This window comes from Camarhynchus parvulus, chromosome 1A, assembly GCF_901933205.1.
Source record: "Camarhynchus parvulus chromosome 1A, STF_HiC, whole genome shotgun sequence".
NCBI classification, from domain to species: domain Eukaryota; kingdom Metazoa; phylum Chordata; class Aves; order Passeriformes; family Thraupidae; genus Camarhynchus; species Camarhynchus parvulus.
Genome location: NC_044586.1, coordinates 25,602,865 through 25,630,399, shown reverse-complemented (window position 1 = coordinate 25,630,399; position 27,535 = coordinate 25,602,865). Strand labels below are relative to the sequence as shown.

Below are 27,535 nucleotides of genomic sequence, written 5' to 3'. Positions count from 1 at the left end.
AGAAACTTCATTGTGGTACTGATCTCTGTGGGGTGCTTGCCCTTGCTGAGGAGACTTGGGCTTTCTCTGAACATGCCCAGGCTACATGTGATGATTTGTTTATGCTCCCTGGGGCTGGTTGCAGCATGTTCTCTGTACTCCTGCCATCCTCCTCATTACAAAAGAACTCTGGCTTTTTGGTCCACTGTGGAGTCTCCCCCATATCTTGGATCCTAAAGATTTAGATAGACTATTTTGATCCATGACAGCCTGCTTCCTCTGTTTTATACCTATGAGGGCAGAATAACAAGATCAAGCTTATTTTGGCAGCTAACTGGAAGACCACTGGAATACATGCTCATGTGACTTGACTTGATTTACCTTATCAGAAATATGGCATTAATGTAAAGTTTGGCTCTAAATTATTGGCAGAAGTGGGCTCTGACTCTTAATCTGAACAAATACATTAACTAATTTTCTTCCCAGAAACTTTATCCAAGGCAAAGTAAAAATGAATGGATTCAAACTCCTGATTATATTGTCCAGCTAAGAGTATTCAAGCAGAAAATGATTGAAGATGATCTTTCTCTACCTAGAGGGAATCTTGATATGATAAGTTTTGCTACCAGGTGCTAAATATGCACCCCCATGGACACTGCTCAAACTGGGCTTGTGTAGCCTCTATATTTTTATTTTGTCCCTACACATTTTACATATAGCAGTACCTGTAGTTCTTCAGAACTGCTGTGTGTATTTTGATGCTGCTCTTTTCCAGAATTTACTTCTGTTGATCTTTAGGTTAAAACTGCCCTCTTGGGTATTGAAAGCCATTTGCTAATGAGAATCGACACTAGCAGCATGAAAAACATTAGAGGAGAGTCCTTCTAATTAAGCAGTGTGAGGCCGTGTAATTTACTGACTGTGGACGTGTTGCTTCTTTTTTCTTCAAATGTTTAAGATTTCAATTGTGGCTGTCTGTACAGATTATGTATGAAGTTACAGTATATTGTGAGGTGCTTGTATCTGTTTATTTGAGATACTGCTGTGCCAAGAAAAAAGTTTTATTTGTAATAACAAGCAAACCGACAAAGAATAGTTTGGTCACGAGCAGCTTTTTCCAAGTGATACTAGCAGTAGGTAAGTTAGTCTCTTTTGTCAATGCTAAAGTTTTGAAGCTGGGTTATAACTGTTTTTTTGTGTAATGATGTTCAAGTAATACTGCAGAAACATCTGTCCTCCCAGTTTACACTTAGATCAAACCAATCTCAATGTAACTAATGTCTTCCTCAAATTTTTATCTGTTGCTAGTGACTAGAAAAGCATCTTATGGATAGTATCTCAGTGCTATAGGTATATGTTTCTCCTTAATAATATCTGGTATTGCTGGACACAGAAATTATTTTTGCTGTAGATTTGCTTATGATGTCTTTTAAAGTCTCATAAATGAAGGCACTGCAATACAATAGAATCCTGGGAATGTCAGGTAGTACCTGTAGTGTGAAAATAAGAGTAATGCAGTTGGCAATTCTGTATGTGTAGTGTGAGTGTGGTTACCTGGCTGATTCAGCAGTTTGTAACATTAAATTAGCTTCTTGTAGCTTTTGATGATCAGAAACATAATTTCCTGATGTACTTCTACAAAGAGCTGTGAGATTTCATGGTGTGTGTATCTGTTGCCTGACTAACTACTGGTAGCTATCTTCAGGACTTCTAATGAACTTATGGTGGGAGAGCTTTTCTTGATTTTAGTTAAACATGAGAATCTTTATACTTTCCCTATCTTTTCTGTGTGAAGTACAGGCTCAGCAGGTAAAGACTGGGCTCCTCCCCAGTTGCCTTATCAACATGGGTCACTCACAAGACTTTGTGAAAGTAAACCTGGATATAAGTTATAAACTTGTAGAGACAAACCCGAACTCCTAAGTAAAATGGCTTTTAAAATAAATATAAACTAGAATTTATAGCTCTTTTGCATAAAAAGTTTGTGAAGAGATTTATTCTTTAACCTCATTGAAGTTTGTTTGAAAACAGATCACACATTAATTATGTTTGATTTTATAAATGTTCACTCCTTATTTGTAGCAAGTAGAACTTGTATTGAAAAAGTATTGGATAAAAAAAATGAATGTGCATGTATGGAGGGAGAAACTTCTGCCAACTTTTCAGGCCATGTATACTAACACATTGGAGCTTCTATAATTATCACTGGAGGCAAGAAATCGCAGTTCCAGACTATGGGTGGGTTAATACGTTCAAGATGTTTGTAATGTTTAATGATTGGGAATGTCAATTCACATGTCAGCATTCTGTAATTGATTGCTGATTGCTATTCTCTTACTCAAACTGTGTATTTTTCTTGAAAATTCAAAATGCAACTTCATTAACTTTGGCTTGATGCTCCTAAAGAGAAAATTCTGGCATTGTTCTTCATGTACTGAATCAGGAACAGTCAAGAGATCTGTTCAATTTTTTTTTCTCCTATCTTTCTTTTCTAAGTGAGCTGTAGACCACAGCATATTCAAAAAACGTGAGTTACGTGAAGAGAAATTACTGCTGAGTTGCCTGATGAAAAAACCTTCAAATTCTTCATCTTGGTTTGATTGAATGTAATCAGAGTCACTAAAAGGCAAAATACTCGATTCAGACTTGGAAGTAGTTTAAATGGGATAGTACAGAAAAGCTGGTAGTCTGTCAGAAGCTATTACTGCTCCAGCAGTTTTCCTTGAGCTCTGTCCTATGTAGAGGAATGACAGCAGCTGACTATTGCTCCTACACCATATCTCTAGGTCCAGAAGTACAAAATGTTTAATAGTTTTTAAGTAAATAATTTTCCTGTCTCTGTTTCATCTTGGCCTTTTCAAGAATGGGTTGTATGGTGGTGACTGGGCAGGGGTTTGATCATTATCACTGCTTACTCTATTGTGGTCTTCTTCAGTTGAAGCCAAGAGCTCCAGTTAGTAGCCATCTGCTGCTTCTAGGGCTGACCTAGGTGTGGAAAAATTGCCTCGAGACAGAAAAGTGTGGTTCCTGTTGGCTTTCTGGGGGAACAATTGCAGCTTCAGAGAGGGATCTCTGGAGTTTTTTTGACTCTGATTAAAGAATGTAGATTTTATGATATACATATTAGGCTACTTTTCCCTTATATTTTTTCCTTTTGAGGTCTTTTTAGAAACTTTGAGGAGTGAGACAGGCTCATTCTGTATCTGTACTATTCAAACTATTCTGGATTATCACAGTTCCTGCTTAAAAATACCTGAGAAAGTTTCATTGCATCATGGCATCCAGTAGGACACCGAGTTGTGAGGAATAAACCTGCAGTCTGAAGAATGAGATGTTCATTTGGATTCTTTGTAAGCATCCACATAATTTCAGAGTGAAATGAATTTTTTTCCCCAAGTTAATGTTAGACATAAAGTACAAACTTCTAGGGAGGCACTGACATAGGTGCTTCACAGTTTGTGACCAGGGAAGGGATGCAGTAATAGTTTGTGTTTTACTAGTATAAGACAGCATTTCCAATGTAGTAGTCTATGGCTTTACTTTATGCCAGTCTTCTAATTTCTGGCATCAGCTGCCAGTGAGTTTCAAGATGGAATAGTGGGCACTGAGAAGTGCTTGGGCTTTGACAAAGAGTTTTTATTCTTCTGAGCTCAATGCTTTGTATTATTACTTGATTAGCAGAAGCACTCAAGCTGGAATTGCTACTCATCCAGAACCTACAGATGAGCTGTATAAGGCTTTCTTTCTCTGTATTAAACTTGTTTGGGTGCTTTTCTCCCCTTCCAACCCAACTAAAAAGTCTTTTTGCTTTTATGGATTATGGAAAAACATGAGAGATTTAATACTGTTGTTGCTAAGAAATCAGTAATTAGGCTGATACTATGTTCACGTTTGCCTTTTAAAATGACTTGAAAGTGGCATTGTAACTGTTGCTCTGTAAAGGTCAAGTTATTTGAAAATATTGGACAAGTGAGTTGAAGCCTAATAAAAACATTTTAATTGAGAAGGCGGAGAAGAAACAAATAAACATTAAATACCTGTTTCTTTAAGGTTGTTATAAATAAATTTTTAACACATACATAAAAAACTTAGAGAATTACTTAAAATTTCTTCTGTCTCAGATTTTCTGGCGTCTTAGTTGGCATCCTTGAAATCGGGAAAGCAATAGAAGGGAACTGAGGGGTAGTTGCTAACCCTAGCTTGATCTCCCATATCGTCACTCTGAAGTGTATTCAGCTGTGTTATTAAGCTTCAGAGTGAATAATTCTTGGTTTTATTCATATCTCAGTAACGAGGAAGAAAGGTTATCTTGTACATTGATTTGTACTCTTTCTATTGAAGAAAAACATCTCAAGCAGTCTGTGAAATCACAAACAATGTTCAGGGGGACTCTTGGCTAGAGGCAAGGCATGTGGGGTGGTCAATCCCCCCACTTATGTATAAACAGAAAATTTACTACTTGCTGTGTGTCTTGTGTGAGGGTTTTTTTGTAATACTAGTATGTGGCTGCTACACGTCCCTGGTTTGTTATCACTTAATATTGCTGTGACAACTTGGCACTTCATAAGGAGAATTAAAGAATTTGGAAGGTTCCTGATACACTTAGCAGGTTGAGAAAAGAAGCCATAAGCTGTGATCATGCTGATTTGGGTTTTATAGCTAATTTACTACAAGCCATTTTGGTAATTCTTATTTGCTAAAGGAATATGTGTGTGTCTTTATAGTGCATGGTGCTGCAAATAAGAGTGCATATCTCTTCACTGTGATCAGCTTCTATCCCCCTTTTTTGTGCTTGTTCCCCCCTGCTCCTAGCAGTTCTAACTTGCCAAGTATTATTTCCAAGATAATTTCAGAAGTGTGTGTGTTAGCTACTGGGTGCTATTCCCCCAAGAGCAAAAGTACTGCCTTAATGATTAAAAATCTTAGAATTTTTGTAAAAAATCCAGAGAAAAAAATGAATGTGTAGTGTGCTTTTGCTCTGATGACAAGTTACATTTCTTTTGTTATGCTTTGTGTGTTATTGTTTCTGTACCTGCTTCTTCAGGGGCAAATAAGAGAATTCTTCTGCTATAGAGGAAGGCAGTTATCTAATAGATACTTAAATCTCTGGAGATCTATTTGCAGGAGTTTTAACTGAATTTTCTTTTGTTCTTCATTTGGATAACATAAATATCCAGGAATGAATAAGAAAACTGCTTACAGATTTTTTTGCACTGGACAGTATAACTGCTGTAGTTTTAAAGAGTACAGCTGGATAAGCAGGCTCGGACTTGTAAAGATGCTGCAGTGGTCTTGTTCATGCTGCACTGTGAAAATGCAAATCAAGAGTTTTTTATAATGTAAAAGCTGAGCTGTCCTTGAATGCAAGTTTAAAAAAAAAATGATATGCTTCATTCTGAGCATACTGTGTTGGTGTTCTGTGCCAGATTGTTCTTCAGTGGTGGTATGACTTTCAGATCAGATCAGTTGGAATATTAAGTCTGTGTGAACTAATGCAGCTGGAGCAACAGGTCAAAAGTAAATCCTTCTGGAAAGTTATCCAGAAGGTGATGGCTGCAGGCAGAGTTATGCAAATGGGTTATATTCAAATACAGTCTTACAGCCTCAAGTGGACTGATTTTTTCCTGTGTGTGTAAGAATTTCTGGGTCATTGCTCTTTAAAGGATGTGGAGTTCTTCAGACCTGAGCTGTTCTTTCTAATTGGATCTGAGAATATTTGCCATTATTTTTAAGAATGCTGTCTAGTGCAAACTAACACAAGAAAGTTTTGTTATGGAATGGTATGTTCTCACCTCTTCTGTGAAGAAAGAAACAGACTGATAAAAACTCTGATACTTGGAAGCCTGAAACAAATGCTGGATTTGTTTCATCTTTTGGGTGAAGACGTCCTACAGAAATGTGAATAGCCTGAATGGCACCAGGAGATCAAATGAAAATGGGAGATGGTGAGAGGATTACCAAGGAGACAGGAAGAGGGAGCTGAACTGTGTCACAGAAGATGGAAGAATATCCTGAGTGCCAGGGCAGAGGGGAAGGGTATTGGTGATGTGGTGACTGGGAGTGGCATGTTGAATTTTTCTGAATTTTGGAGTTTAAGTTCTAAATTGATATGTAGATCATGTCTCAGTGTATGTAGCACCTTAGTAGGGACTAGATAGAACACATCATTGTGGAAAAATTGGACTATGGCACAGTGGTGTGTAGACCCCAACTGCAAAGTGAGTGTTTCATGCTAGAGTGCTGTGTGAGCACCATAAAGACCCTCCATTCCCCAAACAGCCTGTTTAATAGCCACCTGTGGTTGCTGCATGATTGGCAGGTTGGTATATCTAGATTATGTTTCTGACAATGACTGGTAGCAGATGCTCTGAGGAGAAGGTACAAGGAATGGAGTAGTACCCTCTTTCCCAGTAATGAGAGATATAGGGATTTCAGAGTAGTTCAGTATTTCATATTTAACAGAAGCAGACAGATTTTTTTTTTTTTTTAGTATTACATGTTACGGTCTCTGCAACATCCTTTGACAACAGTTTGTGATACATGATTTGCTGTAGACAAATGTGTACAGATATACAGATATAGCTATTTTGCTTCACTTGATGCTTGAGCATCTGCTCTGTCAGAAGGAAATAACCATGCTGGGATATGTATACCAATATTACATGGTCTCTGTGTGTGACAGAGACTTAAAATATGTCAACTAATAATTGTATAGCCCATTTCTAATTCATTATCCGATTGCTTGGGACATATAATATCTATATGTAGTGATGCTGTAAGTACAGAAAATAAATAGGGGCCTGCAGAAAGTGGAAGAAAAGGAATCCTAGAGCTGAATGTGAGTGAATGTGGGGAAATTAATTTTTACAATGAGAGGGCAATATTATGCTTGTAATTTCATTGAGTGAGATGACCTACATGCTGGGATAGTGTTGTCTTGTATATTTACGTCCAGACCTTTATGAGCTTGTGGATGAATTTCTCAAAATCTTACTTGGCCTTTTTTCTTTCTGAATAAATTATGTCTTGATTCTGTTCATGATTTGAAGTAAGTTATCTGAGTGAATTATATCTTACTTGGCATTCATGTGTCACTTTATGTAGTGTTCTGGGTGCTGTAACAATAAACCAATAATGACCAATTCTTGGTTCAGTTTAAATGAGAGAAAAGTATCTTTTTGTGGTCTATAACTTCTTTTTCTTTGCCATATAACTGTCTTAAAATAGTTTGTGTTCACTTTGGGTTTATAAAGAATGATTAGTTCCCTTTTCATTTAGCAGGAGTCATCTGACTATTTTTGTTATTAGCTGCCTTGAAGGCATGAGGTGGAAACTTCTCAGGTGCTTTCTTTGGCTGTGTTGATGAACATGCTGTTTGAGCAGTTGTTACCTCTAGATGCTTGTTTCTGTGTTTTCACAATACTCGAGCCAGCTTCTGTATGGCTGTGTGATGGAGATGGAGGATTGTTTTAGTTAAATATCACCATGCAAAGATAGTTATGTTTTGGTCTTCTGGTTCAAGTGATGGTACAGCTGTTTATGCTGGCAGAATTTGAAGTCTGAGACCATGAGGTTGAGCTCCCTAGGCACCTGTAGGGAGACACAAAGCAGGGGAGTGTCTAGAGGCTTCAGTTTTGACCTCTGAGCTAAATAACTTAGGGATAATCCTAGCTAGTGGAACAGTGTTTTCAGAAGTAATGAGATGACTGTGTGATTCCTGGTCATACTTTCCAAACATTTGGGGCTTTGTCAGCATCTTAACTTTTCTTAGATGTCATTTGTCCTGTGATCAAAATGTAGCTGTAGATTACAAACAAAGTAATAAACATCCCAGAAAGAGGCCGTGGGGGATAATGGACTTTGTAATTACAGGACATGATTTTACAATCAGTGGTATATTTTGCTTTAAATATTCAGCACAGTCAGGAAATAGAAGTAGGAAGTGAAATTTTCATTGGTCTCAAATGAAAATTAACTTGGATGAATTCAGGAGCCTGCTTGCTTGCGACTGAAGTGTCTTTGTTCCCAGTCAGTAACAGAGCCATAAAACTCAGAAAAGCATAGCCCCTTTTCAGTACTCCTGAAAATTTTGGCTGTCTCATATGTCAGTGTTGCTAACCAGGTGATTGTAAAATATTACTGTATTTTGATGTGAGTGAAGGGCTCGTGGGAGAAATGGACCCCTCTTCTTTGATAGGGCTCAAAAAAAGGCAAATACAGGGTAGCATGTCAAAGAGATGGAAAATTCTGTGGAAGTTTCACAGATTTCTTCTGAATTGTGTGGATGACTTTGTGAAAACAACTAGTCTTGTGTCTGTTCAAGGATTTGGTATGTGCGTATGTGCACTTTCTGCCATATGGATTATCTGCTAACTCACCAAATCTCCCTCAGTTCTCTGTGCTTAAATCAGTAAAAATGGGCTTTTCTTTGTAGTGTGCCTATGAAAGCTTTTAATGTGAAGCTTCAAGTGGTCACTGCAATGCAATGAAGTGATAGCCTTTCTTACTTGCAGTCTGAAGAAGATGGGTGTTGTTTTCCTTCCACCAGTCACTAGTGGAAGCAGGTTGTCTTAAATGTGCCTCAGCTGACTTAAACATACCCCCCTGGCAAAGCTGGCCAGAAGGAGAGTGCTGTGCTGACAGAGCTGCTGATTCTCCCCTGCTTCAAGGAAGGGATGACCCATTATTGCTGCTGTCTGTAGTCTGCTTGTCGTCCTCCCTCCAGCTTGTATGTGGATCAATACGGAGGTGAAGCGCAGAAAGGGAAGTGATCCTTCAGCAGAGTGAGAGCAGGGGTCTTGCCAGGCGGAGCTGCCTTCCCAGCAGCATTATATGGGAAAGCACCTGCATACACTGAGGTTTTGAGACTTCTCATGGCTGATGAGTTTCAAGAGATACAAGGCCAGGAAAAAAGCATGGGTTTCTGTTTGCATAAGTTTATTGAGCCCTTACTAAAGGTTCAGTGCATAGACTCCGACCTGTTTCACTTCAAGTGTCAGGTATGTTTGAACTTTAAGTGAAACATTAGCTAATGCGTGTCTGGATTTTTTTTTTCCTTCAAGAGGCCCTAAGTCTCCAAATACTTTGTGTGTCTTTACTGAAGTTCTTCATAACTAGATTTTGAGAAATTTTGTCTGTGACACTTGTGTTTTCTCAAAGCAAGTAGCAAGGCTGGATTCAGTCCATTGTGTGAGAAGAAGAATGTGTCTGTATTCCCTGGAGCTAGCTGCCCTCCTGGAGGAGACCTTAAACTTTAAGGGATGTGTTTACTAAAATGAACTGCTAGCAAATGGAGATGTTCTCGTGTCTGCTTTGGAGAGATGAGGAGTGTGTGTCAAGTCTTAAACTGTTGAGGAAAAAGAAGGTATAATAAGCTTAATTTTTTTCCCCCTGCTTCCTCCCCTCCTTTTTTTCTATGATCCCCTTTTAAAATTAAATAGGGAAGATAAACTGCTGGAAGTTAAACTTGCTTAACTCAAGTGCAAAAGAGAAAGGCAACAAGCATCTGCATCCTAAATGGGCTGCAATCACTAGATATATTAGAAGTTGTGTTTAGGTGAGTACCCTCAAATAATAGGATCACTTTTTCCTCAACTGCAAAGTCCAGAGGATTTTATCAGGAGTAACAATTGTTTGGTGAAGCTGATTAGACACAGCTGTCATCTGCTAAGTAAGCGCTTAAAGTTAATAAAAATGACTCAATTTCTTCTATTCCGTATGTGTTTGGAAAAGAGCGTATTAGTTGGTACAGTACAAGGGATAAAGCACAAAACTTCATATTTCTGTAGTTTGGGTATTACCTTTTACAAAATCACTACACCTAAAGCATGCTGCTGGACATTGTCCACTTCTGCTTCATCTCTGTGCAAATATTTTGGCATAGTGTCCTGTAAACAGGATGGGGAACTGTAGGAACTATGTTTGACTTCAGTCATTGGAGTTTTGGATATGTATGTACAAATTCTGTCTGCTTGTAAAGCATGTGTAGATGTGCACAATTTTCTTCCTTTTCTCCTGAGATGTGATTAATTTCATCTCATTGAACTTGATCCCAAAGACAAAATACCACATATAATACTGCCTTTTGTTTTTTGCTATTTTTGCTATCCTGTGCTGTTTATCTGGAATTGTTTGGAATAGTCTTAGATTTGACTCGTTACTCTGTTTTTCTTGGTAGTGCATGAACTATATGCAGAATCCATTTTTAATGCCTTACTATGCATGTTATTCCAGTTTTGAAAATAAACAAGCATATTCTGATGCAGATTTCAGACACAAATCCTGGTATATAAACCCTTCTGAATTGGATACTCACTTGAGTGGAGAATCTCTAAATGGGATGCTTGAATGGTCTGTGGCCAAGTAAATAAATATTTCCTCAGTTTCAAGAAACATGGCACACAGCTGCTCCTTACTCCTTGTTGTAAAATAACGGGCCATTTGCTGACTGAAGCAAGCTATTGACATTATTGCTAGCAGCTGCTGAACTCTTGGTGTTAACTTAAACAGCTCATAAATGTTAATTATGTTGCAGTTTTGTTAGAGCTCATCTGCATATCCCAGAGGCACTAGCTAATATGTCATGCTTTTTATCCACGTGAATTGATGACATTTCTTAGTGGAGATTCCAAATAATAACTTCCTAAGTCAGTTCAGTAATTCTACTGTAGCGGTGAAAGTTTCTTCAGAACTTCTCTTTTAACTACAGTTTCACTAGTACTAGTATAGCTTTACTTAAATGTGTTTCAATAGGCTCAGAGCTGCTGAGCATGTGGTGGATTGAGTATCAAGTATAAGGGAATATACTGAGTGCTTACTGACCTGTTGCTGGGAGATCTGTGACAAAGGTAAATCCAAAGCCAAACTGAACAAAATCTGTTGAGTTTATCCCTTTGGTTTAAAGTCATTTTCGTATTGTTATGGTTTTGCTGCTAATAACAAGTGTGAAAAGCTTACACAAAGTGTTTACAGGCTACTGTAAAAGTGTGTGTTATCTGCCTAATAACCACTTAAATGATGTTTTGGGGCCTTCTAACAGTCCCTCCCATTTTTCAGCCAGTGGGAATGTGTTCTTTAAAACAAAGCTCCCAAACAAAGTAATCCTTTTTTCCTTTCAGGTCAGATTCTGCTAGCATTCTTTGTAGGAAACACTGGTAAACTTCCAGAACCTGGTTTTGAGACTGTCAAAATGATTGTGAATATAGTATGAATGAAAGCACAGATAATGAAATGAAAACTGCTGTATTATCATCGAAGTTTAACTTTTTGATTTTAGTCATTGTGACAGTGAGAAAAAGGACAGTGTTGTCGCTAGTGCATACTATATAGAGAAGTTATACTTAGAGCATCTAATAGTTGTTCTCTCATCCTTACTTTTTTGTGATCATCCAGTGGACCTTTTTCTCTCGAGGGCAGTGGTATATATGTTTACCAGAAGTACACTTTGTGCTTGGAGGATCTACTGTCTACAAACTAGTTGGGATTGCAGGTAGTCTGGTCTTCTGGTATCAGCCTGTGATTGCAGGTTAACCTGGTGACAATGCAGCCATTCCCATACAGAGCTATATGCTCTCTGCTGTGTATTTGGATGGTGCTTTGATTGTGTGCATGTGTGGTTTTTCCTCCTCAGGGTTCTTTCCTGGCTGCTTGTAGAGGAATTTCTGTCCCTGAAGTTGTGTGCAGACAGGGATGAGTATTTCAGACTGATGCTAGGACAGAGCTGGTCCAGTATGGTGGGGAGTCCCAACTTGAGCTGGAACCTCTTGGTCTTTTTTAAGATAGACTTCATGCAAGGAAGTATATGGGGTGAGGAAGATAAAAATACAACTAGTTGTTTGGTTTTTCCTTTTTTGGGGGTGGTGAAAGTATCAAATCGATGCTACGTAAGGCTAACGTCAGACCATACTGAAATCTGTGAGCAAGGGTTTGATCTCACAACAATTCAGTCATCTTATTTCCAGGGACACCATTAAATGTCACTCTTCTTCAGGTAGAGGTATGTGAGAATTGGTTTCTGGATTTGCTCATAAAAGCCTGAAGAAATACTGGATAGCACACAATCCAGTAGCTTTTGGCTAGAAATGAAACAGAAAACTTTTTGGGAGAGTAGAGGGGGACTCCAGATTGTGTGGTTCAATTATAATTCAATTAGTGAAGTTTTGGTAAAAACATGATTGCAAAAAGAATTCTGGATTTTAAAAACGGTAGAGTTTACTTATTTCTAAAGAAGTGGTGTAATTCATTAAAGCTAGTATGACCATTCAGCTATCAATTCTGGTCACATCTTTTCAGTATTTATCAATGGGTTTTTAGTTTTTGTTCATTTGTTCCTTTTATTTTTCTTCTAAAGGTCCACCTCAAAATTCTACTGTTGCCCTTGATTTCTGCCCCATCTACTTGCATGTCTCATGCAGCAGATGGAGACAGCTTGTTGGGATTGGATACAATTTCATATATCCAGAGTGTCACTTAAAAGAAGTAAGAAAACACCCACATTAATTTTATCAGTGGTGACTCCAAGTGTCTTGTTTTGAGTCTGAAAGTAAATTTCCTGTGCTGCATCCTTAAACTGAGAATAGAAGCATACTCAAATGGCTGATTTTAGGAAATTAATTAAGAAAATAGTGACTTGAATATTGGCCTTCTTCAGAATTCTGGTTCAGAAATATCTTCTTGTGGCTGCACTCCAAATTACAACTTGAAGTTTTTCAACCACATTGCATGTATTTTGGCTTTGGTGCGAATTGGGTGCTGATGAAAAAGATAGCTGGCTTGGATGGAAGTTTGACACGTGTAGAAAGATGCGTACCTGAAAAATCATGGCTAATGAAGTAGTCCTAAGGCTGATTGCATATCAGTCCCTGAACCAAAACTGTGAGGTAGACAAAAGAAACAAATTATCCTGAATAAGAAGCTTTCCTTGGTTTTGTTTGTTAGTTCTGTAACCTACTCAAAAGTCTGAATGGATGACCTAAATGTTACTGCAAATCTCATTGTTCCAAGTCTCTGAGCAAAGGAATAGATTGATCATAAGCATTGTCCCACATTCAAGGATTTGACTTTGGATTTGTAAAGGACTTCAAGAAAGCAATAGTTAAAAGAGGTTAATGTATGTAAGAATCAACAATGTATGGTGTACACTGATTTCTTTGCAATCTACATTTTGAAACCCAAACAGGCCAGTGAACTGCCAAAGTGCTTGTCTGCCCAGGTGGGGAGGGTGTATCACCAGTACCACCTTCGTATTATTTGTGAGGCTCATAAGTAGGAAAAGACAATCGAGTTGATTTGGCAGAGACTTGTGTTTTAGTAGGTAACTTGTGTGAGGAGAAGTGATGAAAAACTGAAATGTTAAAAGGTACAAAAGAAAAGTTGTCATCAGTTTTAATAATATTTTTTTCTTTTTATTTCCCTCTTGCAGACCTTCAAGTGCTGACCTTCTTGGTCTATTAAGTTATTATAAACTTTTGCTGCTCTGCGAACATATAAAGATGTCTCGCAGCCCTGATGCTAAGGAAGACCCTGTGGAATGCCCTCTTTGCATGGAGCCTCTGGAAATTGATGACATCAATTTCTTCCCTTGCACCTGTGGGTACCAAATCTGCCGTTTCTGTTGGCATCGTATTCGCACTGATGAGAATGGACTTTGTCCTGCTTGCAGAAAGGTAAATCCCTGCAACAGCGGCTTGTCTTGCATATTTCACAAGGCTTTTGTATTGTGTTGGTACCAAAGATATCCTTTTCCTTGAGGGAAACAATCATCTAGCCATGGCCTAGATCAAGGGTGAGGTGTTGGATCCTTCAGATTCTCTCTGCATATGTATTGAAGCTGTTACAAAACAGCTGGTCTTGGTTTATTAAATTCAGAACCAGATTGATGAGGGAAACTTCGGATCAGAACCAAGGCATGATGATGCTATGAGAATTGCTAAAAATAAAAATCCTTTGAGTTGGGGTGCTAATGCATTAACAGTGTCTTTTCAGGAAGAATAGTGAGGATTCCAGCATCAGAGGTTTGCTGAGAGCTAAGGTTCAGCTAAACTGACAGAGCTGACTGAGAAGCAAGTTTATAGAGCACCTACTTGTTTTATTTGTTGCACTGGAGCTTTTAATCTATATTTTAGTGAATACTACATGTATAAAAACTTTTGGAAAGATATCCAGTGGTGTTAAATTTTGAAGCATTTCAAAGTCTAGACTGTTTATATAGTATTCTGATCTTGTTGACAGATGCTTGAAGGTAGTACTTGATATCTCCCCATGTCTTGATGTCTGGCTGATTTGGTTGGCCACAGCTGTAAACGTCAGCTTCACTAAGTTGCCTGTTATTTCTTTTGAATTACTTTATTTCTCCTTCTAGTGTTTTGCTTAAACTCATTATTTCCTTATCTTCAGTGTTTAATAAAATTCCTTTTCAATATCTTCTTGTCTTTAATGACTTCCCTTGACTGTAACTTTCTTACCTGCCTTTCTCTTCTTGTAGTTTCAGCTACTTATGTCTTCTTGTTCTCCTACTATTTAATCATCATCCTGTCCCTAGTTTATGTCTCTCTTGTCTTCCTGTCTCATGTTACAGCTTCCTTTTCAGACCCCAAGTAATCTTACTTGGTCTCACTATCTTTATTCACTGCCACAGTATTTTATAAGCACTTCCAGTCATATTTTCTTGCTGCTCTTTTGAGCTTTGGCTGCGCTAGAGCTGCTACTGTTGATCTGTGTTTGGATGCCTCTGCAAGCCTGAAGGCTCTCCTACAGCAACATGTTTGTTTAAAAATTCTGCAAATTTGCTGCAATATTTGGGCTCTGTGTTCTGCAAAGAAGATCCATGTGTTATCAGCCAAATCCTTCTCCACTTGGGATACCTACTGTAGGTGACACCTGCTGTGTAGTAATTTCCTACAGTACAAGATGATTTCTACTCTTCTGATACAACATGAGATTTCTGGGATTTCCTTAAGTTGCTTCATTTTCCTGGATTTGTTACACTACTTTTCACCTGTTTGTTATTCGGAGTTTTGAAGTGTATATATATGTGAAGAATCACGGAAGCAGTGTGCTAGTCACTGGTTTTGGGTGTCTGAATTTTTTGAAATATGCTGACCTCTTAATGTGGAATACTCTGCCATATGGCTGTATGTGCAGATATTTTGCCTAATTGGATACAGTTTGTTCAGAAAAACTGTTTCATGAAGAAACCTCGAGTAAGTGCTGTGATTGGAGTGAAACATACTGGCCACTCCTGGAGAGAAAGGAGACATCTTTCATAACAGATGAGGATTATGTTGATACTTTCTTCATCTATGGACTGCAAGATATTCTTGAGTGGATTTGGAGCTATATTGCTGGATTGTAAGCAATTGGCCTGAAGGAGGCTGGCTGAGGAGGACATCTCTTCCGTGGCACAGACAGAGACATTGTCATGCAGAGACCACACCAGCATCTTGGGAATAAATCGTTTTGAGCTACAGAGTTACAGCATTAAATAAGTGAAGAAGCCATCTTTTGAAGTGTGCTGGACAGAAGGAACCAGGTATGTGTATATGTCTTCAGTGTGTGTGAGTAGTCCCTGTCTGTGCATAGTAAGGTTTCTGGGGAAAGAGCTGAGCAGTTTTCTATTTGTAACTACTATGGTGCACATTGATTGTGGCCAGTTAAAATGCTGAAGCACAGAACATGGCAAAGTAACAAAGTTTTAGCAGGGAAGTGTATAAGTAGGTACAGTGGTTTCAACAGGTATGCCATATTGTTATGATGAGTATACCAGTGCAGGATACTTATTGTGAAATGGACTGTGGATAAACGTGTATTAAAACAAGTTTAAGGATGAGTTTGTTATTTACAATTACATAATAGAAACCTGCTATTTGTGCCTATGTTATTGAATGCAGTGTGACTTACCCAGTAATTTGAGCACTACTCCATGGAGAGGAGCAGTGAATGGCCCCCTGTTCAGGGGTTTTGGTTGAAGTCTTTGGGGGAGGTTTTGGAGAAGTCTGTAATAAAGTAGCTTGGCTAAATGCTGTGGTGGCACATATGCCATTAGATCTTAACTGGGCATTGCATATATACCATTATCTTCCTAAGCTTCTTTAATTCACTTCTAACTGAAAAGATGTTAGCATGTGGTTTCTTCTGCCCAGGAGAGAGTACTTGTATGTGTTTGAACTGTTATATAACTTAATATCTGCGCATGCAGAATATGTTCATGTGGTTGCAGTCAATTGATTTAGTTTCCTTAAGTTTTGTTTAGTTTCCTGCCTTAAGTTTCCTCCTGAGAATAATAATAATAGTTACAAACATTTGCTTTAGCAAGATGCTAGTGTGAATTAAACTTAACTGCTGGTTGGAAACTGGTACATCTTAGTATTAGCATGTTAAAAACTCTCTAAACTTCATTCAAATCTTCTGAAATAGCCTTATTTCTAGAGAAATAGAAATTGTTTCTATTTAATTCACTAACTCCAAAAGTACCTATTTAAAAAAAATGGAACTATCTGGCTTTGGGTTCCTGATGCCCTTCAGAATTGTAGGTGTAGCCAGTTGTAAGAGAGCAAGCAAAGCTTCCTGTTTTTTCCAGTTAATTGGTTTCTTAACTGTGTGAAATAGCTGCTAACTAGACAAAATAGAATGAAAATATGCTGTCTTCAGAAGAGATTTCTGTAGCCAGAAGCTGGTTTGCTTGTCAGCCGACTTGCTGGTTCTGATAGTAATGCCAGTGATTTTTCTTTGCAGGGATATTTCTATTATCCTTTCTGTAAAATTCAGCAGTCTAGCTCCTGTTTGCCATGTGAATAATACATACTGTCTCAACTGCTTAATTAGAACATGCCACTCTCAGCCCTTAATGTCAGTTCCTGCGCTTTTTTAATCCAGCAACGAAAAAAACTAGCTTGTTCATGTTTCTTAAGTACTTTGCTCTTCCACCAAATAATGTAACTTGATACAGTTGTTCCTGTGGAGTGGCTTTGGTTTTTTCTCCAGTTTCTTGACTGAGTGTCCTTTATCTCTCCTATGAAAGATCTAGCACCTTGTGTTAGAGATGGAGGGAAATAGCATACTGCTAGATGTACGATCAAGAAATTAACATGCTCTGTCCATGTTTCTCCTACTACTTCTGTGTAAAAGGAACATTTAGTCTTAATGCACAGTCTCCAAATTTCAGTGTTTCTTCCTATGCTTTTTATCCCATAACTGAGTCATTTGGTGCAACAATTGATATGTTGAAATAGATAGGAAATTGTTTTTTAAGAATGTAAATATAATGGTGTATACTGTGCATAAACCTTACTGATTTCCTTTGTATTTTTTGTTTCAGGACCTATTTGGTAACAAGACAACAAGTGGGAAATGTTGGTACATCCATTCTGTGGAAGGAATGTGACCTACCTGGGAATGACAAAAGCAAAGTGCTTGATAAATCACAGCTCAGCTTTCAACAATTGGGAAATGGGGGAAAAACAGTCTGAAAGGAAACAAAACTGAAATAACAAGACAAAATTAGTCAGGAAGACCGAGAATTCATCAAGGTCCATCTGTGATTAGAGAAACAAAGACTTCAAGAGGGACATTCAAAGTTTTGGTGACATTCTTGTAGGGACTGCCTTGCACTTAGTGTAAAGAAAATTTGGTCATATTCCATGATGATGGCACACTTGTCTGGGGAACCTCAGTGTTTTTTTCTGAAAAGCATTGGTATAACATAAGTGGAAGGTATCAGCTGAACTTAGTCAGGGAATTGGTGATATTGATATCTCTTAATGTCTTGCATCTGAAAGTACATCAATGCTGATACCACTAGAGGTAGCTACTTTGTTTGGATCTCAAATCCTTTATCAGCTAAGGCATTAGAGACAGTATGTTAAGCAAGTATATTGTTTTAAAAAAATAAGCTGTGGGCATGTCAGTAGCATTTCCACTTTAGTTGTTGTAAAACCTGAGAGCCTCTGATATGTATAGTCCTCTCTCTGTTTCTGATTTGTAGGGTTAGACAGCAAAAACAACATACCAAATGATGCTGTGAATTACACAGCTGTCAATCCACCTTGCTTGGCTTTCAGAGGCTTGTTCCAGCAGTCTGAGTGCACGCACCTGTTTGTACAGGTGAACCATCATCCAAGTTCATGAACTTCTGCACTGGGAAACAATGAAGATGAAATAATTTATTTCCCTATCTGTAGACTGATTTTTGTCCTTTATTTGAAAGGAAAATGGTTTCTAATACTATTTTTTTTTAGAATTAGTTTCTGAAATGTTGATGCTATGCTTACTTGCCTTCCACCCTTTTTAAATGTGCAATATCTCCTAATTTGTTATTATGCCACACATGATACATAGCTAGGAAAATCATCTACCCCTCAATTGTGTTTTGGTTATTCTTGGGTTTCGAGAGATGTGTGCAGATTCATGTATACGTCCTGCAAGTGCGTATATCAAATTATTTCTGTTCCTTGGAAGAATTAGAAGCATGTCATATGGGTGATGCACACACAAAACATGTATTTAATACAGCTTTAGAGTATCTAGTGAGAACTTCAGAAGATTCTCTTGCTCAAACAAGTGTGGGTATCCATGATGGTACACCAATTGCTGCTGCTACTTAATGATTGAAGTTCCTATTCTGCTAGTCTCAAGGTTTTTGCTGAGATGGAGACATTTCTCTTTCCCTGATTCTGAAGCTGCTGCCTAGTTGTGTTCTACTAGGAGTTTTTATGCTTTCCTGTAGAAATACAAACTACTATTTGGACATACCAATGTTCTGTTCAGGGTTACTATTTGGACATACCAATGTTCTGTCCTGGCTTTAACTACCCAGGATGTTTCCTGATTCATGTTCAGGACCTCCAGCAACAAATAGCTGTACAGAGAAGAAATATCATGTCTGATTTGCTGCTCACTTGAGAATGTGCTCTGAATGTGGCTGGACTTGGCAAGAAAGAACCTGATGAATTTTGACACTGTTTGCTGTAGTTTCCTTGGACCTTCAGGAGCCCTGCTGAATCTGCTGAAAACCATTAATGCATTTCTTGCACAGTACCAGAGAGCAACACTCTTGCAAGTTGTGCCTTGCATAGTATGGGATGTGGAGTAGGAATCAATCTTGAAAGAATGGATTGTGGATAGGACAATCACTTGATGTAGAGCAAGCCATATTTTTGGAACTATATCTGTTATACTGGTGCACTTTTATTCCCATTCCAACCTGAACTCGCTGGTAACTGAGATAACTCACTCTTTGCCCTGAGTAATCTTTTTTTCCTGTAAAAACCCAACATTTTTCTTCTTTAGTTTACATGATTGACTAATACAGATTTTGAGAAGCTCATTAAGTGTAAAATTATTCTGCAGCTCAGAAGTCCTCATATGTAGATGTATTAAAACACAAGGTAATAATTGGCTATAGCATATCTCAAGTGACCTTACTAGTTGGTTGTTAGTATTCATCAAGTACATTCTGAAATCTGTGTAATGTATTCAGTGTTAACTCTGAGTTAACTGAGTAACTAATCAGAGTATACTGAATATCTTTGAGAAATGTTATGGTTTTGACTGTTCTTCAAGGGGTAACTTGAGTCCTTATTGTGTTTTCATGTTAAGGACACCTTTGGCTACTGCTGAAGTATCATAGACTTTTAAATTCCTTTGTGATGCTAAAACATGTTCCAGAGGACTTGATGTTTGACTGGGAGATGCCATCTGCTCAAGTCAACTGTAGCATATTTGCAGAAGTTATCTCACGTGTAGCATAACAATGCTGAACTTTAAACTGAAGAATGGATTTTGATTTGTTTGGGGATGTACTCAGGAGACTATCAGGTCTGAGCACTTGGTGGCTCTTGGAGTAACATCATGCAACTATGAGGAAGATACGCTTTTAACCTAAACATTTTCTTCTGCTGTAGATTTTTCTCAGGTTATTTAGTATGACAACTAGTTTTGTACTCTTGTCATTAACACAGGACAGTTGGGAAAAAGTTAAATTCATTTTTGCTGGACTTGCACACTGAAACCTTTGGTTATGGTAGTACAAGCAAAGACCTTAGTTCAACATATTGATGAGCTTGAGCTTAGCTTCCTTGTTTTAAGTCTGTTTTAATTCACATCTCCTCTACTCTTCTCATTTTGTACTTCTTGGTGTTTAGAAACTGTTCTTTCTGTTTGAGATATGTTCTATGGACTTGTTTTTGTGCTTAGCATTGCTTTCTGTGTGCAATGTGAAACCTCACTTTTCAGTCTGAAAAAACTGGGGCAGGTAAGGAATGTGGGACTGCTTTGAGGAGTAATCTGGGGCAGAGGACAGTGCACTGTAGTCTGCAAGACCCAGCTAAAATAGTGCCTTTATAGCATGAATAGAGCAGTCTTTCTAGGTAACTCTGAGGATACTTGTACTTCTCTTGTATACTTTTGAGATTAAAATATACAGTGTCATATCTGTGAGGAGTTACCTGTAGGGACAGAGACCAAATTTCAAACTGGTACATAAGTATGGCAAGAATACTGTCATTAATTGTGTTGAAATCTGTCTCTCCACTAGAAATTAACCATGTATACTTTGAGTAATGTGATGATGTTACTGTCTTGAACTTAGTGGACCACTGAAACTACATTTGTATTTTAATTCCTTATCTCAGAAATACTTAAATATACTTAAATGTCTGAGTACACTTAAGTACCCAGATCTGTATCAGAAATAAATATAAAGTGCATGCTTTCATCCTGCTTACACTAAGCTCTTGTTAGTGAAAATATAACAGGATGTGTTGGCTGTTATGTTGCAGCTGCTTGCAATGCTACCAAATTGACTAGGTAGCTGGGTTAGAATTTGATTGTTGCCCAAATCAATATCACGTCTATAAATAGAAGAATTCCATGAAAATATGCAAGTTTACCTTTCCCAAAGGACTGAGTATGCCTCTATAATGTGGGTGGCCGTAACAATCAGATCAGTATAGTAAAGAAATTTTTGCATTAAATCATGATGATTAATGGTTTTCAAAGGTGTTGTTTCTTACGTGGGTTGGTTTTAATGCTGTTTGTTATGTTTAGCCATATCCAGAAGATCCAGCAGTGTACAAACCACTCTCCCAGGAAGAGCTGCAGAGGATAAAAAACGAAAAGAAACAGAAACAAAATGAGAGGAAACAGAAGATATCAGAGAATCGCAAACATTTGGCCAGTGTACGGGTTGTACAGAAGAACCTTGTCTTCGTGGTAGGGCTATCTCAGCGCCTAGCAGATCCAGAGGTGAGCAGTTCACACTTGCAGGTCTTGCTCTTAACTTGATGCCATGAAACATTGGAATATTCTTGTGTTTCTCTGAAGGATACAGAATTGAGCTGTGTTGAAAAAGTTAGCTGCTATGAGGCCCCCACTCATAATACCCTCCATAATACCCTCAATAAGTGTTTGTCTCTGTCTTAGGGAGTACGGGTGCTCTGTGATTTTATTTTTTTGGGGAGGAAGTTGTTCTTTGTTTAATAATGGGACCTTGGTTTTAAGCTAAAAATAAGCATAAGGACTTTTCAGGTACGCGTTTTCCTAGGTTGGATCTGCTGGCACTATACAGCTATGTTATAATAATCACCAATTCTAAAATGGGAGCTTGGTTGGATTACAAAGAACTGATACACAGTATCACACAAACCTGTAGGAACAGAAGAAAAAAGCCAACACTTGGAAGAATATACTAGGAAGAACTGTAAGGATTATGTCCTTAAGAAGTTGTGGGGAAAAAGTTAGTAAGAGGAAGACTCCAGAAAAAGTTGGCCTACTACTCTGCATCATCAAAACTAAGGTTTTCATTTGAGAAAATGAATTATATTTAAAATGCTTTATTTACTTCCATCATCAGTCATAGGTGCAGGTGGCCAATGGAGTAAGTGCTAATGCATAAAAGTATCTTGAATTAGAATATGGAGGAAATGTACTACAGGGTAACGTAGATGTCTTCAAAATAACATTGCCAGATTAAATTCACTTTATCAGACTAAATTATCTGGAGAAGTCTCAAACAGAAGTGGCTGTTTCTGAGGTTTCAGAGTATGGTCTGTATTTTGCTAGACTGTTAAAGAACAAGTGTAAAAAGCTGCTTTTAGTGAAGGAGAAGAAAAGGAAGGATAAGAAGGGAAGAGAAAAAAATCAAGTTAAAACTGATCTGGTGTATAACACTTCAGTGAGTACTGAAATATAGCAGCAAGTATTTGCAAGCAACTGTCTGCACTGGCTTGGGGCTATTTTACCATTGAAAAATGCAATATGAGCTTATTACTGAAATTTAATTTCTTTGACCAGATGGAGTATTTGTAATTAAGAGAAATAGTAGTAAATACAGTTGATTCCTTTTTTTTTTTTTTTTTTACACCTCAGATAATTTTACACTGAATACTTGAAGTAACTAGGAATGGGTTTATCTGGGGGGTGGGGATGTGCTGCGCTAGGCGTATTGGTAGCAGTATTCTCAATGACATACCAGAAAATAGTGTGTACTTACTGAACGTTGCATATAGCACAAGGTGACTTGAACTTCAAGAAACCTAGCCTGAGAGAGTTGAACTAAAAAAGTATACACTATGTTCAAGTTTTCTACTTAAGCAGGCAAAAATCTCCTTCATAAATTGAGATGATTTGGAATGGGAGCATGGCTGCTATGTGCTGTTTCTGGAAATAGGTCTGTGGATCATAGTGGCGTACAGGTGGATCCTCTTCTGTTGACGTGTTCTTAGGAGAATTGTGAAGGCTGTGCTGTCATATTGTACCAGGAGTATAATCTGCAATATGCTTAGTTAAAAGGGAAGTTTCTTTAGGATTGTCATTCTCTTCTGGAATGATGCCTTCAGGTGCGTGTAGTATGTTTCAAGAGGGTATAGACCAAATGAAGAGCAGTCAGAAGGGACCAATGCATGCCTGCTTATCTATACAACATACGCTGTAGTTCTTTGGGATGTTCCCAGTGTTAGTTCTTGAAGGCATTGCTGCTTGCTTGGGAAGGGAGAGGAGTAGTTTAATTCTTGGATCAGTAGAGTTCACCTGCACTATCCAATGCTAATATGAAGATGGAGCAGAGGAAACAAATCTTCCTTTATAACTTCTCAAGTTATTTTCTAAAACTAGAAATGCCCTTATTTTGTCTAGCTTCAGTCTGAGTAGTCAGTACTTTTGAACCTTTTTCCATCACAGAAATAGGAAAAAATGGCTTTTGGTATAAATGTCAAATATGTGGCCAGTTTCATTGGTACACAGGTAATGGTTATGCAGCAGAGTTGCTTAATATGCTGGTGATGTTCTTGATTTGCACAGGGTCCCTAAATGATGTGCTAGTACTAACTGATTCCTGGAAGGGCAAGACAAGTATTTTTTCTTTACAGATGTGATAATCACTCATTCATTTCAACATGATATTGATTCCAAAGTGTTTTTTCTTGTCCCTAGAAATTTTCCTTTGTCTTCCTTTACTTAGTCTGGCCTTTGGAAAAATTGAGGTTATCTTGAGCTAATTTGTTTACTCTCTTTTTTTTTTTTTGGAGTGTGGAGCATGGCAGTCAGGATTCAGCATTTTATACCTGGTAATTAATATAGCTGAATGCAAGTTTAAGGTGTATGGTTATTTGGAAATGAGAATTAATGCGATTTTTATTTTTTAAATCAAATTATGAAGCAGTTATATACAGGAACTTCTTTTGCTGAATGGGATATATTTTGCCAGGGTGGGATTTGGGTAATCAGAATACTGAAAGAATTGTTTAAAACACAACATGAAATGTGGGATATTTGTCATTAAAGTTATGCAGTGACAACATACTTTGTATTGCAAGTAACCATGTTTTTATGTGGGAAAACAAATCTAAATCTTTGTGCTCTTCTTTTAGGAGAGACCTGATTTTTATTAGTTAAAGGTTTTAGCTGCACAGTTTCTCAGAAGAATAAGTACACCTCTGTATGAATTATAAGTTTACCTTTGAACTTTCTTTTCTTGTAGGTTTTAAAACGACCAGAATATTTTGGGAAGTTTGGTAAAATACATAAAGTTGTCATTAATAACAGCACATCATATGCAGGCTCACAGGTAAGTCAGAGGTCTTTGTAATTTTTTTACTTTAATTCCTTCAGAGAATACATATGTGCAGGGTGATTCTAGGGCTCCCTATTTCTGATTAAACAATAGGTAAGAGTGTAAAAAGAAAAAAAGGCCTTGCAAGAATCAAACTACCGTTAAGTTACTGAGGCATTTTCCAACCAGACTCTTAAAGCTGGATGCAAAATGCCGTGTAGAAAGATTGAAAATTGGGAGACAGGATGAGAAACTTTAAAGAAGCAGCAATATAGCATTTAGTCACTAATCTGCATTTTGGGGATAAAATGTCTAAGTATTTTTAGAACATTAATGCAACAGACTGATGCATTTCTCTTTTCTTCATTCTTTATGCATCACAAATGAGTTTTTATGGCTTCTACCTTTTTTGTTTGTTTCTTGTTAAAACCATAAAGCCCCGAATACACCAGTTTATTAAGTGATGGGCTAAAAAGGTGACTTAATGATCAGATCTATCTGGGGAAAGAAAAACAAGTAAATAGTGTGTGTTTTCTTCCTAGGGTCCAAGTGCCAGTGCATATGTTACCTACATCCGGTCAGAAGATGCCCTCAGAGCCATACAGTGTGTCAATAATGTGGTGGTAGACGGCAGAACACTTAAGGTGGTAATATTTTTATGTTCTTGCATATATGTTCTAGAACATTAATATCAGGGATTAGCACACAGTTTTATTTGTATTGGTTTTTGGCTGCTTTTTCTGGTATTAATCTCAAAATGGAAGTTCAGTGAGCATCCAGCCAGCAGTGTTTTGGTGGGTTAGCAGATAACTTCTTAAAACAAAGTTTGAGGCAAACATATGGACCTCCTGTCCATGCTCGTAGTGGCTTTTTTGTTGTATACCATAATGTGAAAAGCCACTGTTTGCTTTTATAGAACATTTCTGTAGTCCGTACATCACACCTCTCAAAAGCTTGCTGGGAAATCAAAGGTTTTTTTCCTTTTGGTGTCTATGTAAACAGGTCTTCAGGGTGATTTGGCCAAATTGGTGGCTATAGAAAATCTACTTATTATTCATTTCCTGACCCTGCTTACATGTCTCCTTATGATTATGCAAATCTTTACTGAGGCTCTTACTTAGGCATTTATTTAGATTAGGATGCATTTTTTTCATCCAATTATCTAATCCTCAAGAATATATATATATATTTCTTACAAATGGACTTTTTATTCCATCTGCATCAAAAATGCATTATGATGGAGTTTCAAATCTTGAGGTAATTTGTAGATATAACTATATCTTATATGGTTAAAGGCATTCTTAACCTCCAGTACTTTTTTTTTCCTTCAGGCATCATTAGGTACAACGAAATATTGCAGTTATTTTCTAAAAAATATGCAGTGTCCCAAACCAGACTGCATGTATCTACATGAGCTAGGTGATGAGGCAGCCAGTTTCACAAAAGAAGAAATGCAGGTAAGTGTAGTGAATGGGAAACACATGAAATGTGCCACATGTGTCTTACTGTTTATGATTTAGTCTAATATGTGTCATGTGTTTGCTGAATGTTATGGCAGTGATGAATTTTGAAATCAAAAAGGTGATTAACTAGTTGGATATTGCAAAGAACAGTTCCATTTTTTTCATTGCATGCTGTTTTTAAAGTTTGAGAAGTCCAGTGAGTGCTCATGAGGCAAAAAGATGGAGATAAACTCTTAGCCAGGAATTCAAACAACCTGAGCTAACTATTTTCCCTTTTTTCATACTAAAGTAAGGTAGCGTTTCAGATCTCTGTGAATGAAGTTAGTTCAGGTCTGGGTTTTATTGTAAAATTGGTGTGTGGACAGTTATCATGGATTGACTCTTGTGCTGTGACTGACCATGCTGTCTGAATCCCAATAGCCCTGAACCCTCCTAGCCTGTAAAGCATTTAGAAACCATTTGCAAATAAAATGTTGAGGGTTACTATAATAGCACATAAAAAATGATGCTGGGATTTTTTTTTTACTATCTTAACATAAAATGCTTATTGTCTAGAGTAGGGAACCAAGTAAATGGATAGCTTTACTGTCTCAAATGTGGTGCATTCTGAGCAGACCATTTTTGGTCTGCCTCCATCCTTCTACACGAGGTGTGGTAAAGCTGTTAAACTCAAGTATGCCAACTTTGCATTCATGCTGCCATTTTTGCATGTGGTCTGTCCACGAAGCAGAGGGTCCCCACCCTTAGTGCCAGCACAAATTTTGTTCTAGTAGAATTCTCTTTATGTGTTAGGCTGATGTAAGCTGGAGAATAAAGAAGAATGTCCATACCTATTAAATACTTCCCACAAATTATTTCTGAGGATTTCAGCCGATAATTGCAATAGAAGGCGAAATTCAAGGACAAACCAGGCCACCTTCCCTCTGTTTTCCTGTGTTTCTCCCACCACCCAGATCTGTTACGTATGCATGTTTAAGAGTCTGCTCCCATCTAGTCTTTTTAGTTTTTTATACACCTATCAGCCATGAATTTATTTAATGCATTTTGAACCTGTAGATACTGCCAACCCTTTAGTCTTTTGTGACAGCAAGACCCAGAAATTCACTAGCTGTTTCGTAAAGTGCTTTCTTTTGCCTGTGTGAAACTGTGAACTAGTTAGTTTTGTCAAGTGCCCCTTAACTTAGCTTCTTAGTGCTTGCTGAAAGCAAAACCCCTTATTCACCTTATTTGTTGCCTTTGTGATATGGCAAAACTTGATCTAGTCTCTCACAGTTTTCTCTCCAAATCATAGTTTCTGGTCTTTTAAACTTCTTTTAAAAGCAGTTGCTCCATTTCTGCAGTGTCTGTTGCCCTTCTCTATATTTTCTAGCTGTGTCCTTCTTGAGATGGAGAGCTCAGGTGCATGATGTGGGGGAAGCCAAGTTTAATTTGTCAGTTTTCAGTGTGTTACATGTAGTGTGATACATGCTTTTTTCGTTTTGTTTTAGTTTGTTTGAAGTGGCCTTCTTAGTGATGCCCAGCACATCTTTTGTGGCTAGTGCATAATCAGCTAACAGTTTCAGAGCTCTGTTGGCAGTAACCTCAGCATCTTTTTTCCTGAGCTGTAACAGCCAGTTCACAGATCAGGAGTGGGTTACTATAGTCTAGACTGCTTTTCCCTTCTTGTGTCATCTGACATGTCCTTGGCGAAGCTTATTTACCACCATTTGCTTATTCACTGATTTCTCTGGGATTCCTTTGGAGCTCCTCGTTATCAACATGGCAGTTTATTACCCAAAAGGCTTGATATTGTCAGCAGAGAACTTGCTTTTAAGTCCTTTCTCATGCATGCTGATGGTGTTGCATAGAACTGATGCCAGTCATCAGTCCTCATTGCTTGCTTCTGCACCCTAAGAGTTATACTTTGAACCATCTTCAATTCACACTCTCTTCCATCGCAGATTAATAAATAGCTGGTGTGAAACCTTATCAAAAATGTCTTCTTGTAAAGTTTTGTGGAGCCTCTCTATTTGTGCTTACTGGCTCTATGAAGAATTCATGTTAGTGAAGC

General features: G+C 37.8%; 1 protein-coding gene across 7 annotated transcripts in view; it reads left to right on the top strand.

Moving 5' to 3' along the window:
• Positions 1–27,535, top strand: part of CNOT4 (CCR4-NOT transcription complex subunit 4) — a 76,316-nt gene that overhangs the window by 20,062 nt on the left and 28,719 nt on the right. For 6 of the 7 annotated variants that reach the window (XM_030959401.1, XM_030959408.1, XM_030959405.1 and 3 more), the window contains exons 2-6: positions 13,400–13,643; positions 21,022–21,219; positions 23,951–24,037; positions 24,565–24,666; positions 25,354–25,479. In XM_030959401.1, coding sequence (XP_030815261.1) covers positions 13,470–13,643; positions 21,022–21,219; positions 23,951–24,037; positions 24,565–24,666; positions 25,354–25,479 — 687 coding nt within the window. In that variant the 5' untranslated portion in view covers positions 13,400–13,469. Of the gene's footprint in view, positions 1–12,437; positions 12,457–13,399; positions 13,644–21,021; positions 21,220–23,950; positions 24,038–24,564; positions 24,667–25,353; positions 25,480–27,535 lie in introns of those variants that run through there. The other variant, XM_030959402.1, reaches the window with a different exon arrangement.